This window comes from Ptychodera flava, chromosome 21 (assembly GCF_041260155.1).
Source record: "Ptychodera flava strain L36383 chromosome 21, AS_Pfla_20210202, whole genome shotgun sequence".
NCBI classification, from domain to species: Eukaryota; Metazoa; Hemichordata; class Enteropneusta; family Ptychoderidae; genus Ptychodera; species Ptychodera flava.
The window spans coordinates 34,511,121-34,528,273 of NC_091948.1; the positions used below are offsets into that span (position 1 = coordinate 34,511,121).

General features: G+C 37.1%; 1 protein-coding gene across 3 annotated transcripts in view; it reads left to right on the forward strand.

The window, feature by feature from the left end:
• The window catches only part of LOC139122096 (elongator complex protein 1-like), a 35,413-nt gene extending 18,565 nt beyond the window's left edge, over positions 1-16,848 (forward strand). Inside the window, exons 15-26 of one of the 3 annotated variants that reach the window (XR_011549393.1) lie at positions 377-645; positions 2,571-2,785; positions 3,568-3,799; positions 4,751-4,969; positions 6,455-6,656; positions 7,122-7,246; positions 7,384-7,444; positions 7,956-8,175; positions 10,070-10,197; positions 12,580-12,737; positions 13,525-13,738; positions 16,708-16,848. Coding sequence is in view for 2 of the 3 variants with exons in the window: in XM_070687479.1 (XP_070543580.1) it covers positions 377-645; positions 2,571-2,785; positions 3,568-3,799; positions 4,751-4,969; positions 6,455-6,656; positions 7,122-7,246; positions 7,384-7,444; positions 7,956-8,175; positions 10,070-10,197; positions 12,580-12,737; positions 13,525-13,683 (1,988 nt within the window). In the remaining variant the exon portion in view is untranslated. Of the gene's footprint in view, positions 1-376; positions 646-2,570; positions 2,786-3,567; positions 3,800-4,750; positions 4,970-6,454; positions 6,657-7,121; positions 7,247-7,383; positions 7,445-7,955; positions 8,176-10,069; positions 10,198-12,579; positions 12,738-13,524; positions 13,886-16,707 lie in introns of those variants that run through there. The other 2 variants (XM_070687479.1, XM_070687480.1) reach the window with 2 other exon arrangements.
• Positions 16,849-17,153: the final 305 nt, after the last annotated feature.

Here is a 17,153-nt window from a genome sequence, read left to right on the forward strand (position 1 = left end):
TCAAAGCTTTGTGTCTACTAATCTTCACTTGTACCTCACGCTTTCGTATATTGACAATCATGTCTCTTATACCAACATTTCATTATTGTAGTTTTGTAAGCATACAGCAAGTGTTAGCTGAAATGTTTATGTTTATTGTTTGATTCAAGATGAACAGTTTGTTTTATTACCGTAATCCCTTTTATATTTCAATGGAAAGTTGTACATATAAAATTTCCTCCAAAACTAAAAAGTAGAATTGGTCATTTAAAGTTAGAAATGTAATATCACGAGAATATGATAAAAATAACATAATCTGGACAAAATGTCACGTGATGTTTTCAATTTATTTAACTTTAAGTGTTGTACATTGCTTTTATTTCTTCTGCATTTGCAGCTGTTCCGAAGTTATCTGATGGTGATACATCTACACTTGATGAGAGTGTTCGTCGTGTTGAGCGTGGCTCTCGAATAGTTGTAGCTGTACCTAATGACACAAAGGTGATTTTACAAATGCCACGGGGAAATTTGGAAACTATTCATCCGAGAGCATTAATGCTGTCTGCTGTCAGGAAATACCTAGATGCACTGCAGTACAAAGATGCCTTGATTGCAATGAGAAAACATCGTATCGATATGAATTTAATATATGATCATGATCCTAAGGTCAGTTGAAAATTGAAGTAAACAAATCTTCATAATGTTATACGGTACAACACACCAGGTCCTGTAGTATTTCTAAATGAAAGAAAGATGACTTGTATTATAGAATTGAAAATACAGAAGTTAAAGTAAAATTTTTAAGTTGCATGTTGTATAATAATAATTTAAAGAAAACAGTTTTTCTTTGAATCAAGTATGATGCCAATTGTACACAAAGCTAGCGTCCACAGTCATTGAGAATTGCATTGTGAAGAGCTGCATGTATATTCATGTCACATTGCTTTTATTTGAAGGAAGTATTTCAATTTGGGTTAGCTACATACCTAATAGACACTTTCAGATTTTTATTTTTTTCTCAGTTATAGAAGTCCCAAACCCCAATAAAGTATATATTTTCTGAAAGCCCTGATATTGGGAAATCCGCAAATCATATTTTTCCTCCCTTTAGCAAACACGCTGTACAATTTCTGGTTGCAATTTATGCATTGACAAGCCTTAGCGATACCCTTCAAATCCATGTCTGCAATTTCTCAAAATCTCCATCATTCAAATTATATGGCACGACAATTACAATTCCTTCAATAGCACCTTAGTCTTAAAGTGGCACTCCCACTTGGTAACATTTTCAAAGTACATTTTTTTAATGCCAACGGTCGATATTTGACGTGGCGACTGCGCGCGGATCGCGAGATATCGATAAAAAACAAGTCTCTAAAAAGCAAAAGTTTGAATTCCGGTGGCCCACCTAAATTCAGCTTCCGAACATCGAACGTTCGGCACTGGGGCCATTGTCAACTAAGCTATTGAGTAGGAGTCTACGCTGACGCTGCTGTACGCCATAGTACCACTGGCGTTGGTGATCGGTCATGGCCCGTGGGAGAAAGCTGAGTCTTACTGACTTGGCGTATAAACGAAAAATAATTTTGATTCCACCAGAATTCGCATAGGTGACTAGCACAGTTAGGTGCGGTTGATCCATAGCGGCCGCCGCGTGGTATGATAGACGCATGCCACGCGCGCATACCACGCGCGCGGCGTACTATGTGGCAGACAACAAAATGTAGTCATCGGAGGCGGCTAATATTTGACACGTAAAAACTGATGTTTTTGTGGCATTGATTAAAAATATAATACAACCGATTTAGAATAATGAAACCGACAAAAACTAAGGAGAAGTTTTTAAAAAATTACCTAATGTAAAGGCAAAATGCTGCATCTAAAGTCTTTGCAGTGGAAAGTAAATTAATTGCATCGTTCAAACTTATTGTAGACTCCCTGGAATATCGTCAATCGGCACAACGACAAACCTTCGGGGGATTTCGGGTCAAAATCAGAAACGATCGTAAAACTTCTGGATGTGAAAAATACACTCGGGAAATGACATGTTTTTATCGACATCATGCGATCCGCGTGCAGTCGCCATGTCAAATATCGACGGTTGGCATTGAAAAATGTGTTTTAAAAATGTTACCAAGTGGGAGTGCCTCTTTAATAGTGCATAACAAAAACAACAAAGGCATATAAAGGAAATCCCAGACATTGATTTGAAGGGTATTACCAAGGCTTGTCAATGTACAAATTTCAACCAGAAATTGTGTAGCGTGTTCGCTAAAGGGAGGAAAACCCTATTTTTGGAAGGTTCAGCAAAAAGCTTGTCATATGACTATTATGCAAATAATGACTTTATAATGTGCATGGTTGGATTTCCCAATATCAGGGCTTTCAGAAAATGTATACTTTATTTGGGTTTTGGACTTCTATAACTGAGAAAAAAATAAAAATTTGAAAGTGTCTACAAGGTATGTACCTACCTTAAACCTCATGGGTAATTGTAATTATAACACCAAACACAACTCTGAAGATATGAGTGATATGAATATATATGAATATTGTAGTGGAGTGCTACAATTCTTACTCTGTGATTTCAGGGATTTTTGGAGAACGTAGATAAGTTTGTAAGTCAGCTTGATGATACAAACCATATCAATCTATTCCTTGCTGATTTGAAAGCTGAAGATATGACCTGTACTTTGTATAAAGATGCATATCCAAAGACCAGACAAAGCTCAATCAAACTGAATGAAAAAGTTGATACAGTCTGTGATGGCGTCAGACAAGCTTTGCTAGAGATTAATCCTTCAAAGTAAGTACAACTAGACACAGCCAAGATAAAATTTCTCTGTTATTTATGGTACATTCAATGTTGGTCTGTATACAATTAGACATAGCCAATTCAAAATATTACTGTTGTTTAGGGTACATTCGATGTTGGTCTGTATACAATTAGACATAGCCAATTCAAAATATTACTGTTGTTTAGGGTACATTCAATGTTGGTCTGTATACAATTAGACATAGCCAATTCAAAATATTACTGTTGTTTAGGGTACATTCGATGTTGGTTTGTACATAATTCTTGTTTTGATGATTCATATCAGTTATTCATAATTATAAAATCTACATTAGTATGGATGATATTGTCAGATTTCAGGACAGACATATCTAAAAAATTTTGAGAAACAATTTTTAAAATCTGATGCTTGTTTCGAAGATTAATGTTTAATCTGTACAAAGTGCATTCATGAATAATGTTTGAGTATGCATGTGAACTGAGAAGGAGTCATCAGTGGAGTATATTGATTTGCGTAACATCGTGTGCTATCTGTTTCTCAATATGATCAAATTACATCATTGTTAGATTAAATTTGTTTTAAAAAAATATTTCTACAATTATACATCGTGATTTTCTTGAGCAAGAATTTATCGTACCTGAGTGTTTTATAATGGTCAGAAGTAATACCACAATGCTAATGATTATCAGCTACATGTATCACATATATATAGAAGTTAGTTGATTCATAAACTTTTTCTAGTGTCTATGGTTGATCAGATGAGTCAGTATTGATATTTCTTGCTTTTTTGCAGATACTTTCAGTCAATAATCACAACTCACATAAAGAAAACCAAACCAGAATTAGAAATAGCATTGAACAAAATTAAATCATTACGTGATGATGTCAACACTAATCGTGTAGTGACTGCAGATGAAGCTTTGAAATATATCATTTGTATGGTTGATGTCAATGAACTTTATAATGTAGCTCTTGGAACATATGATTTTGATTTGGTTCTCATGGTTGCTGAGAAATCACAAATGGTAAGTGTTTCTTTTTTGTCTAATTTCTACTAGATTTGCTCCTGTTACAATGTTGATGTCTTTCTTATGGTATGGTCCACATTACCATGGCAACACTGCTTAACATAAAACTAGGAATACACACTGAAACAAATAATTGTCCATTCTTAGAATCTCAACATCAATTTCAGTTTGTTTCTATTATCCACATCAAGTAACCAGATCAATTTATTTCACTTTTCTGCCAATGTCTTGTATTTCAACGGTGTTTATTTTGTTCACACTGTTTTCAATTCATGAATTAAGAACTGTTGATTACCCCTACAGAGTACCTTGTTATTTATTAAAGATTTATCGGTGATATGTGGTTATTGCTGTTGTTTGACATTTTTAAAACAAAATTCTAAAAATTTCCTTTAGTTTTTTCTGTTGACCTTGAAGTAGGAGACTGGGTCAAAAGTCAAACACCTGTTGGAGGTTTTTATAAGACCAGTTGTCCACAACACTCAAAATTATATTATAATGTGAAAAGTTAATGAAATTTGTTTGAACAACAAAGAGAGAGAGAGTAATTTTTAATGTTATTCCTTTTGATGCTATACTCTTCATAATGATACAAAACAGAATTTGACATCATTTAGCACTATTAGTTGTAGGCTATGTGTAGTAGACAGTAAACAGCCACTTCTATTCTTTTGGCCGTTGGATTTCACAAGAAGAGGCATGAATTTCAGAGTGAATCCTAGTGCCTTGACATTCAACCAAATGAGAATTTAACATGTACAACACTTACATAGAATCAAATTACAGATAATGACAATAAAAATAAAATTGGTAGTAGCATGGGATGTCAAAAGTTGTTGACGTGATATTTATTGTTATGATATCTATGATTGTAACAATAACAAGTTTTTCAAAATGAAATAATCTTTTGAAGCTTTTATATATTATTGTATTTCCTTTCTTTCACAGGATCCAAAGGAATATCTACCATTTTTGAACAAACTAAGGAAACTAGAGAGCAGTTACCAGAAATACACAATTGATAAACATTTGAAAAGATACAGCAAGGCTTTGGTCCATATTAGTCAGTGTACGGATCATTGGCAAGAATGTCTTGAGTTGATAGAAGCTCATCAACTCTACGTGCAAGCACTTAAATTATTCAAGATTGGAACTCTGCAATATCAAGTAAGTATACAGTTTACTTCAGTAACTTTGAGTATTTTCTTCATATCAACCTGGAGACTTATCTTGCCAGTGTGTATATTATCATCTGCCATTGTGTTGTATTGCTCTGCTTTAAAGAAGGTATACTGTGTCATTGTAATTGACAACATATCTCTATCTATGTAATATATAGTATATACGTGATGGAAACTGAAACCACTGACCACATTGCCTCAGTTTTTGATACAATCCCTTCACCTTCTTTGCACCTTTTCACTTTTTGTATGTGTTATTCACACTTCCTTCACAGTCACAGCATCATTGCCACGATGATCCAACGTTGCACATCCACACTTATTCATTTGATCTCAAATCTGTCGGTGCATTTAGTTTAGTCATAATAGTTTAGTCTAATTATCAAGGTATATCTAGCTATCACACTTTTGAATTTTAGCAAAGTCATGATGTCAATTGTTAGCTTTTTATATTGCATTATCTTTTAAACTTCCAAGCAGTCTAAGACAGAAATTACAATTTGTTTTCAGTTTTCTGTGCAGTTGATACAGTGATCACTTGACAAATTCTTCAAAGATCAGCCCAGTTACTGTCATCTATGAAAACAATGACTTGTTTGACTGATTTGCAGGAATGTAGGGGAAAAACAGACAAATACCTGCTGCTGATATCCAAATTGTAACAAAATTATGATGTTGTTTGGGGAGAATCATGGATTTTACAATTTTTTCGGTTGATTCCCAAAAATGCGACTTCACACTCCTTTTGCAATTTTAGAAAGAAATTGTTACCCCAAACACTGTCCTCTAAGATCCTAGTTGGAGCCCAGAATGTTAATTTACTACCTTTGGCAATATCTACCAGTGGTTCAGTCATTGATGGAGATACATTGTATTCTGTGTGACCATAAGTATGGATACCTGTGCCTTCAACTACTCTGGGAATGGACAGATGGTGTACTTCACCATTAGTACAGACAGTGTGCTGTCAAAATTTACACTACCTCTGGGCAGCAAAAGTAAAATGCAGTATTTTCCCATCAGCAAAATATTGACTATTTGCAAATAACATTCCAATTTTTGTATGTTCTGAGTGAGAAGCAAGTGCTTTCTTCTCATTTGCAAGTAACTCAACCCATACTTTACATGTACAATGCTAGAAAGATATAGAGGAGGCTAGGGACCAGCCATCTTCCATTTTTGTGTTGGTGTATTGTAGATATTGTAGTGTTTACATATGATTGGTGTTCATGTCTTGTGTCCTTCATCGACAGATACTGTTAGGGTACTTCAAATCACCTGAAACATTTCACTTACCTGCTTAGAAATTTTTTAACAAGTACTCATTAACTTCATTGCATGTATTGCTCCTTGTAATCAGTTTATTACTACTTGCAACTTTCAATATAAACAACTTACGGTAATATTCAGAGTGAAATTTTTTTGTCTGTGTAAATAGCTAAATTGTTCATGTAAATTTGTATATTTTTAGAGAGTAGGGTTGATGTATGCTGAACATTTACTTGGTCTGCATCGTCTTGAAGAAGCAGGATTGATGTACATGAAATGTAATCAAGATGAGAAAGCTTTAGAAATGTACAAGAAATGTGGTAACTGGAGACAAGCCATGTGTCTAGCCATCAAGATGAATTATAATGAGGAACAGATTTCACAAATGGCTTCACAGTTAGCAAGTAAGTATTTAGAAATTCAAGTTAGCTGCTATAATTAAGGTGCATTGGAAAAATGCATAAATGACATGACACAATCAGATCAGAAAAGTGTACATTGACTGCTGATGTGTTAGTTGTCCTTCTGAAGATCCAGTCTTCTGATATTGTCTGCAAAATTACAAAGTATCTCATCAAATATTCGTAGTGTACAATACAATGGCTGTACATTTTCTAGTAGTTGGTAAGTAAGTATGAATGCTCAATATAGATGTAGTTTGTCAGTAATATTGATTGAAACGAATAAACATTTGATATCAATCGTACACCAGATTCTCGCATCCATGACTCTGCAGCTGGCACGAACAATTTGATGTTTGTTATGTAGTTTTAACCATTCCTAGGTTAGCATGTGTCTGTGTGTATGTATGTTACCATAAGTATGTATATGTTAATTCATTTACATAATTCATTTTGTTTCCAACACAGGTTTTCTCCATTCTCATAGACAGTTCACTGAAGCTGCATATTTGTTAGAGTATTATGTACATGATGTTGAAGAAGCGGCTGTAACGTTGATTGAAGGATGTTTATGGGAGGAAGCATTGTTCTTGGTAAGTGCATCATGTACAGTTACTGGCTGACAATCATTTTGAACATCACTGTTAGGTCAAAATATTCCTATTTAATTAGGTTGCTATTTGTTGTCTTCACAAGCAAATCCTTTATACTTTTTTTAATTTGTCCCCAGATGTATAGGCACAACCGACTAGATCTGGTTGAAACCAATCTAAAACCAGCAATACTTCAAGGTAAGTTGCAATCAAATTCATTGTGTGATGTTATTGGAAAGGACCAGCAGCCATAAATCTTGATAACTTTTATTTTTATTAGTAACGTAAAGTACACTTTCTTGTTCTACTCCATGAATGATGTTGAGGTAAACAGTAATCAGCATATCAACCTCATACTGCACATGTGTAGACTGTGTTTTTATTGTTAACAAGTGAATTCTGGTTCGAAGTAGAATTCAAATGTAAACAATAACTGAACAGTGCAATTTGCAGGTATAGATGCTGAGTTGACAAGCTGCATAGGTTTTGTGTTTTAACATGCTTTGGGAAATAGAACAAGAACTTGCAATTGACATACTGGTACATGTACGTTGCCAAAGTAGTGAGAAAATCATGAAATGTTACAACTACTGACCCTTAATTGAGCACTGCAGTCCGGGAAGCAAACTTTCCTCCCATCATGCATCATTCTAAGAGACAGAAATGGTGAAGTAAATGTTGATGAATGATTTATTTGTTTGATCTACAGGTTACAACACATACACATCACAGCTAGAATCACTGACACCACAGTTTGAAAGATACAAACACAGACTGTCTGTTGTCAGGGAAACTAAAGAAAAGCGGCGGCAGGGCTTATTTGATGAAGATGGAGTTGCTGACAAAGATGGTGATTTGTTTTCAGATACAAGTAGTATTGGTAGATCGTCATACAGTCAATACACAGCCAGTAATTCCAGGATATCTGGGTAATACATACAATTCTCTTTGATATTTCATTGCAGATGTAAAATGAAACAATTATTTTATTATATTTTAAAGACGTTTTCAGAAATTGATTAAGTTTTTCACCTTTTTGAAATTTTGAAATCTGTATCCCCATTTATGTCAGTTGATTGTTACAACTTCTACTCACAGATACATATGTTTATGTATCTCCTGAAGCTTTGGGCAATACATGTAATTTATGACCAGTTCCGTTGCTAAGACGAGACACATGCTGTGACGTAACACAATTACCACTGTTGTCATTTTCTGACAAAGCTTAATGGATTTTGGTCACCTTTATCTACAGGAACCAATCATTCATTTTCATTTGGGTGACAACGCAAAACAAAACAAGTGTGCCACTAATACTGTGTGGTACTTGTGATGTTCTACACGTAAACATGGCCAGCACACATCTTGTTTATGCCAATTAGAAGTGGCAAAGTAATTGGAAACTTGCATAAATTGTAACTTGTATTGTCTTTGTTTATTATCATGTTTGAACCCAGTTACATTAAATGTAGCAGTCAATGTGATTGTTAGTCCCCACGGACACCGTCCGTGGGGACTTATAGGTTTGGTCATGTCCGTCCGTGCGTGTGTCCGTCTGTGCGTCCGTCCGTCCGTCCGTTCACGCAGATATCTCAGATACGCCTGGAGCGATTTAATTCAACTTGGTACATAGATTACTTCATGTGTCATACATATGCACGTTGATTTTTTTTTGATACGATCCAATATGGCCGCCAGGTGGCCATTTTATTACGATTTTTTCATATACAGAGCCATAACTCAGGCATATCTAAACCAATTTTATTCAAAGTTGGTACAAGGACATTGACCTATGTAATACATAAGTACGTTGATCTGTTTTGTGATACGATCCAATATGGCCGTCAGACGGCCATTTTGTTATGATTTTTTCATGTACAGAGCCATAACTCAGACATGTTTCAACCGATTTTATTCAAAGTTGGTACAAGGACATTGACCAATGTCATAGACATGCACGATTTGTGATACGATCCAATATGGCCGCCAGGCAGCCATTTTGTTACGATTTTTTCATGTACAGAGCCATAACTCCGGCATATCTTAACCGATTTTATTAAAAGTTGGTACAAGGACATCGACCTATGTAATATATATGCACATTGATTTGTTTTGTGAAACGATCCAATATGGTCGCTGTGTGGCCATTTTGTTACGTTTTTTTTTATGTACAGAACCATAACTCAGACATGTTTCAAGCAAATTTATTCAAAGTTGGTACAAGGAGATTGACTTATGTCATACATATGCATGTCAATTTGTTTTGTGATACGATCCAATATGGCTGCCGTGTGGCCATTTTGTTATGATTTTTTCATGTACAGAGCCATAACTCGGGCATATCTCAACCGATTTTATTCAAAGTTGGTACAAGGACATTAACCTATGTCATACATATGTAAGTCAATTTGTTTCATGATATGATCCAATATGGCTGCATGGCAGCCATTTTGTTACAATTTTTTCATGTCCTTAGCCAAAACTAGGGCACGTCTCAACCGATTTTATTCACCAATTTTATTCAAACTTAGTAAAAGGACATCACAGACCAAATTCATGAAGAGGACTCTATCCTCTCTGAGGACTTGTAATCAAAGTACCCATTAACAAGTGGGGAATGTGTCATCTACGATGACTTGTTTGTTGAAATTTCAGGATGTGTGCATGTCAATACAATTATTCTTTGACCAATCAGGTGAACATGATTGTGCAATATTAACTTCCATTCAGTAGACGTCGTCTCATCACTAGATAATGAGATAAAAGACAAAAGCAAATACATTTAAACCAACGGTGCATTTTTGATATTTTTGGTTGAATCAGGAGGTCATCAAAGAATCGTCGCAAAACAGAACGGAAGAAATACAGTTTGAAAGAAGGGAGTGAGTTTGAAGATTTAGCTTTATTAGAGGCAATATCAGGTTTGATGACAAAAGTCGACCAGTTAAAAGGTGAGCACTTTGTGTCAAATTTCACAATTTTCATTTGTTTTACTCATCTGTCAGTACAACAGTAAATCACAGTTGAAAGCAAAATGGTAAATTTCACAGATCTGTTTTGAAATTGAAAGAACTGTAGCTGCCCTGGTTTTAAACTTCTCTTTCTAGCTTTCATGATAGACAATTCAGTAATTTAAGAACAGTAGTGACAAAACTGAATTGCTGATGTCATCCATGCCTTTGTGTTAGCAAGGTATGAAACTGGAAGTGTCCTCATGATATGGACATTTTGCGTTATCTGATGGATCATATTATGTAAGTGTAGGGGTTTCTCAGGTCATTTTTAATGAGTTTACCATCTGTTGTAACAGTAAATTACTCAATGCAAGACCCAGTACTTCAAGGTTGGGAATGTCAACTGACTTAGGGAATCACAGGAAGCAAGTCTGCTGGCAATTGTCAAGGGAATAAGCGTAGAACCACAGTGTTGTCTTTATGGTTACTATCGGTCAGGTTGATACTACAAGTCAATGTTAAAAAACAGTGACATTTTTACGTCAGAGTTTATTTCACCGCAATAACTTATTTCTTTTAACACATGTTCCTGTAGATACTGTTTTTATTTCTTTTAAACTTGCCGTTGAATGGTCTGGTTAACTTTTATGGGGTTTCACCTCAACATTATCTGAAATAACAGACACCTGTTTTACTCAGGTTAGGGAAGTGCGTCATTACTATTTCCAGATTGTTATTTCTTTCCACATTGAACTATCTTTAGGCAGTTAACTGTAGCTTAGAATTTTTCTGATTCATCACTCATATATAATATTAAGTCATCTTTTGGATTCTTTTGGTCTATATCCCACCACATGCAGCTGCATCATCAACTATTTGTCAACAAATCCATGCCAACAACCTGACCTGGCCACACACTGGAGAAGCAACAGCGTTATTTATGATATTTTTAGTCCCCGTGGACAAAGTCCGGCGGGGACTTATAGATTGGGTCCCGTCTGTGCGTCCGTCCGTCTGTCCGTCCGTCATCAACAGTTTCTCAGACACTGCTGAACAAATTTCGTTCAAACTTGGCACAAAGGCATAGCACTATGACCTACGGATGCACGTCGATTTATTTTGTGATACGATCGAATTTGTTGCGATTTTTCATGTCTTTGGACCATAACTCAGACATCGTTGTGCAGATTCTGTTCAAACTTGGCACAAAGGCATAACACTATCGCTTTCATATCCATGTCAAATAATTTCGCGATACGATCCAATATGGGCGCGAGGCGGCCATTTTGTTGCGATTTTTCATGTCTTTGGACCATAACTCAGACATCCTTGAACAGATTCTGTTCAAATTTGGCACAAAGGCATAACACTATGGCCTACATGTGCATGTCAAATTATTTTGCCATATGATCCAATTTGGCCGCAAGGCGGCCATTTTGTTTGCAATTTTTCATGTCTTTGAACCGTAACTCAAACATCCTTGAACCGATTTTGTTCAAACTTGGCACAAAGGCAAAGCACATACTATGGCATGCATATGCATGTATCAATTAACCTTGCGATAGGATCCAATATGGCTGCAGAACTGTCATTTTGTTGGAATTTTGCATGTCTTTGAAGGGTAATTCAAAGGTCATTACACCCATTTTGTCCAAACTTGGCACAAAGATCAAGCACTATGGCATACATGTCAATGTACTTCATGACATGTTCCAATATGGCTGCCAGATTGTCATTTTTTTCCAATATTGCTGCCCGATGGTCATTTTTGAATTTTTTCATGTCTTTGAGGCTTAATCATATGCAAATATTCCTTAACCAATGTTGTTGAGACTTGGTACAAAGATAAAGTACTATGGCATACATATGCATGTCTACTAATTTTGTGCTATGATCCATATGGTCAATAGACAGCCATTTGATTTCAATTTTGGTGTGATTTTTTTATGTCCTTGAAACATAAACATAGGTCACTGTCCCTCGATGGACTGATTTTGTTCAAACGTGATACGATGATCCTAATGGCTGATGGCTGATTACAACAACATACCCGATCCCATACCATTTCGAAAATTCCACCAAACCATGTGTATAGTATGTGCCGTCATGACACTAGAGGCAGTGAGGGCATCGTTATGTGTGATGTAATCAAAAGTTCTTTCAGTGGTCATTACCGGCAGAGATGAGTCATTTATTGAACGTTCCTCAGATTACTTTATTATGCAAGTCACAGGCCTGATGCACCCATTGCATCAATGTCATTCTACAGCAACCTAGACCACAGCTACCGAGACACAAAAGATTATAACAAAATGGATAAGCGGGGACTGTGTCATCAACGATGACTTGTTTTAAATATGCTCAATATTTATTTTATAGGTGATATGGGAACATTAATAAGAGTTCTTGTTCAGTACAATTATGACACAGAAGCCCATGAATTACAGATGATATTAGAGAAAACAATTCAAATGATGGAAAAATCTGTCACTGAGATTTGGAAACCAGAAATGGATGTTGAATCATCTGTAACTCCAGTGAGTATTTTACACTGAAGATAGCTTATCTGAGTTTAAAAACCACTCTCTTATGATTAAAAAAAAATGTATATAGAGCAGTTGTTTAATTTGCTAAGATGTAGAAAGAGACTTTGTTGGATTTATGGCATTTTTTTCTTGGAAATATTTTGTAGTTAAAAAGTTTAGACATACATTCATTTTATGTGATTTTGTCAGAACAATCATTACAACATGAACCTTTCTCACTGGAATTTTTGGTAAATTTTGATTGTATTTAAGAATTAATTATCACTTTAATACTTACTTTGCCTTCTACTCAGTTTCCAGTGAATTACTGATAGCAATTCCAATGCACTTGGCCTAAGACAACAAAGATAGCGACAGACAATACTGCATCTAGTTACACTTTGAACTACTGTATAAAAACACAAACAGGGCAGAATCCTACTGTGACACATGCATGCTATAATGTCAGCCAAATGTAAAATGTGTGTGTAGATACAAAGCAACTCCAACCAGACCAAACAGTTGTTCAAAGAGTAACTAGGTGCTGTCTTTGATACAATCTTTTGTTGTCTTTGGCCAATTTTATTGGTGTTCTTGTCAGAAATTGGCAGTTGTAGTGGTTGCGTTGCAGGCATTGTATTGTTTGTGAAGGTTTCTACAGCACGCATCTCAGTGTCTTTTATGTTTTCATGAACCACAACATACTTAGTATTTTCAAGACAAGCCAGGTGTGTGTTTAGTGTGTAAAATCCAACATCCACCTGATTTGTCATAAAACAATATTTGTTTGTTTCTTCAGATTCTAGGTCCCAAGTCTACAGCTAACAGCATAGCCCAGTCTATGATGCAATCACACAGGTTTACAAAGACTCTTACTACAGAAGAAATGGCGTTGAGAATACCACCAAAGATCAACAAAGATTCCAAATGGAAACTCCACCAGCTTCAGGATAGCTAAACATCAGATTTTTTGAAAAAGAAAATTTCCATTGAATATAAGTGATGACAATGTAATCCCTCAGTAATCAATGTAACAATCCTGATGTCAATGGCCAAAAATAGAATCACTGGAAAAATCAAATATATGTAGTAATAAGAGTTACAATAGTCCCACGATGGAAATAATAATGTGAAACAAACAGTTGAGACATGAAAGCAGAAAAAAACATTCATTGACTCTTCAGATTTTGATTTAAGAATCGACTATACAGTCTTTGTCATATTTGGTGTCTTTACAGTTTCAAAGACTTACCACCTGGACATTACCTTTTCTCTTCCATCAGAGTTCCTATAGATTGGTCATAGATTGGTCTGTCAGTTGCTTTGATTTCATGCTACGGTCTCTCTCTGCATGGATTTCATGCAGTGGTCTCTCTCTGCATGGATTTCATGCAGCGGTCTCTCTCTGCATGGATTTCATGCAGCGGTCTCTCTCTGCATGGATTTCATGCAGCGGTCTCTCTCTGCATGGATTTCATGCAGTGGTCTCTCTCTGCATGGATTTCATGCAGTGGTCTCTCTCTGCTGGATTTCATGCTATGGTCTCTCTGTATGGATTTCATGCAGTGGTCTCTCTCTGCATGGATTTCATGCTATGGTCTCTCTGCATGGATTTCATGCAGCGGTCTCTTCTGCATGGATTTCATGCAGCGGTCTCTCTCTGCATGGATTTCATGCAGTGGTCTCTCTCTGCATGGATTTCATGCAGTGGTCTCTCTCTGCATGGATTTCATGCAGTGGTCTCTCTCTGCATGGATTTCATGCAGTGGTCTCTCTCTGCATGGATTTCATGCAGTGGTCTCTCTCTGCATGGATTTCATGCTGTGGTCTCTCTCTGCATGGATTTCATGCAGTGGTCTCTCTCTGCATGGATTTCATGCAGCGGTCTCTCTCTGCATGGATTTCATGCAGCGGTCTCTCTCTGCATGGATTTCATGCAGTGGTCTCTCTCTGCATGGATTTCATGCTGTGGTCTCTCTGCATGGATTTCATGCAGTGGTCTCTCTCTGCATGGATTTCATGCAGTGGTCTCTCTCTGCATGGATTTCATGCTATGGTCTCTCTGCATGGATTTCATGCAGCGGTCTCTCTCTGCATGGATTTCATGCTATGGTCTCTTCTCTGCATGGATTTCATGCAATGGTCTCTCTCTGCATGGATTTCATGCAGCGGTCTCTCTGCATGGATTTCATGCAGCGGTCTCTCTCTGCATGGATTTCATGCAGCGGTCTCTCTCTGCATGGATTTCATGCAGCGGTCTCTCTCTGCATGGATTTCATGCAGTGGTCTCTCTCTGCATGGATTTCATGCAGTGGTCTCTCTCTGCATGGATTTCATGCAGTGGTCTCTCTCTGCATGGATTTCATGCAGTGGTCTCTCTCTGCATGATTTCATGTAGTGGTCTCTCTCTGCATGGATATCATGCAGTGGTCTCTCTCTGCATGGATTTCATGCTGTGGTCTCTCTCTGCATGGATTTCATGCTGTGGTCTCTCTCTGCATGGATTTCATGCAGTGGTCTCTCTCTGCATGGATTTCATGCAGTGGTCTCTCTCTGCATGGATTTCATGCAGTGGTCTCTCTCTGCATGGATTTCATGCAGTGGTCTCTCTCTGCATGGATTCATGCAGTGGTCTCTCTCTGCATGGATTTCATGCTATGGTCTCTCTGCATGGATTTCATGCAATGGTCTCTCTCTGCATGGATTTCATGCAGTGGTCTCTCTCTGCATGGATATCATGCAGTGGTCTCTCTCTGCATGGATTTCATGCTATGGTCTCTCTCTGCATGGATTTCATGCTATGGTCTCTCTGCATGGATTTCATGCAGTGGGTCTCTCTGCATGGATTTCATGCTATGGTCTCTCTCTGCATGGATTTCATGCAATGGTCTCCCTGCATCATCTTCTGCATGGATTTCATGCTATGGTCTCTCTCTGCATGGATTTCATGCATGGTCTCTCTCTGCATGGATTTCATGCTACGGTCTCTCTCTGCATGGATTTCATGCAATGGTCTCTCTCTGCATGGATTTCATGCGGTGGTCTCTCTCTGCATGGATTTCATGCGGTGGTCTCTCTCTGCATGGATTTCATGCAATGGTCTCTCTCTGCATGGATTTCTGCAGTGGTCTCTCTCTGCATGGATTTCATGCAGCGGTCTCTCTCTGCATGGATTTCATGCTATGGTCTCTCTCTGCATGGATTTCATGCTATGGTCTCTCTCTGCATGGATTTCATGCTATGGTCTCTCTGCATGGATTTCATGCAATGGTCTCTCTCTGCATGGATTTCATGCTATGGTCTCTCTCTGCATGGATTTCATGCTATGGTCTCTCTGCATGGATTTCATGCTATGGTCTCTCTCTGCATGGATTTCATGCTATGGTCTCTCTCTGCATGGATTTCATGCAGTGGTCTCTCTCTGCATGGATTTCATGCTATGGTCTCTCCTGCATGGATTTCATGCAGCGGTCTCTTCTCTGCATGGATTTCATGCAGTGGTCTCTCTCTGCATGGATTTCATGCAATGGTCTCTCTCTGCATGGATTTCATGCAGTGGTCTCTCTCTGCATGGATTTCATGCAGTGGTCTCTCTCTGCATGGATTTCATGCAATGGTCTCTCTCTGCATGGATTTCATGCAGCGGTCTCTCTCTGCATGGATTTCATGCAGTGGTCTCTCTCAGCATGGATTTCATGCATGGTTTCTCTCTGCATGGAAATCAACCCTCACAGTCCAATAGAATTTTTCAAATTATTTCATTTATTTTTTTTAGTTTTTTTCTGTTCATTGAAACATATTAGAATCGTCAGCAGTGTGTTCCCTACCTGCTTGTAGATACAAGGGTTGTTTCAATGACCTTCATAAATACAAGTGTGAGGAGAGCTTGGACGATTGATAATACAACATGTTTCAGTAAGTAGAACAACATAAATTTGACTCCTCACATGGGACAAAAATAATCAAAATTACTTGAAAAGATATCAATGTATCCTTCTCACAAAACTTCAGTAATCCTGATTGATGGAAAGCATGTATGATATGGCTGACTTATCTTGATTGACGGAAAGCATGTATGATATGGCTGACTTATCTTGATTGACGGAAAGCATGTATGATATGGCTGACTTATCTTGATTGACGGAAAGCATGTATGATATGGCTGACTTATCTTGATTGATGGAAAGCATGTATGATATGGCTGACTTATCTTGTTGATGGAAAGCATGTATGATATGGCTGACTTATCTTGATTGATGGAAAGCATGTATGATATGGCTGACTTATCTTGATTGATGGAAAGCATGTATGATATGGCTGACTTATCTTGATTGATGGAAAGCATGTATGATATGGCTGACTTATCTTGATTGATGGAAAGCATGTATGATATGGCTGACTTATCTTGATTGATGGAAAGCATGTATG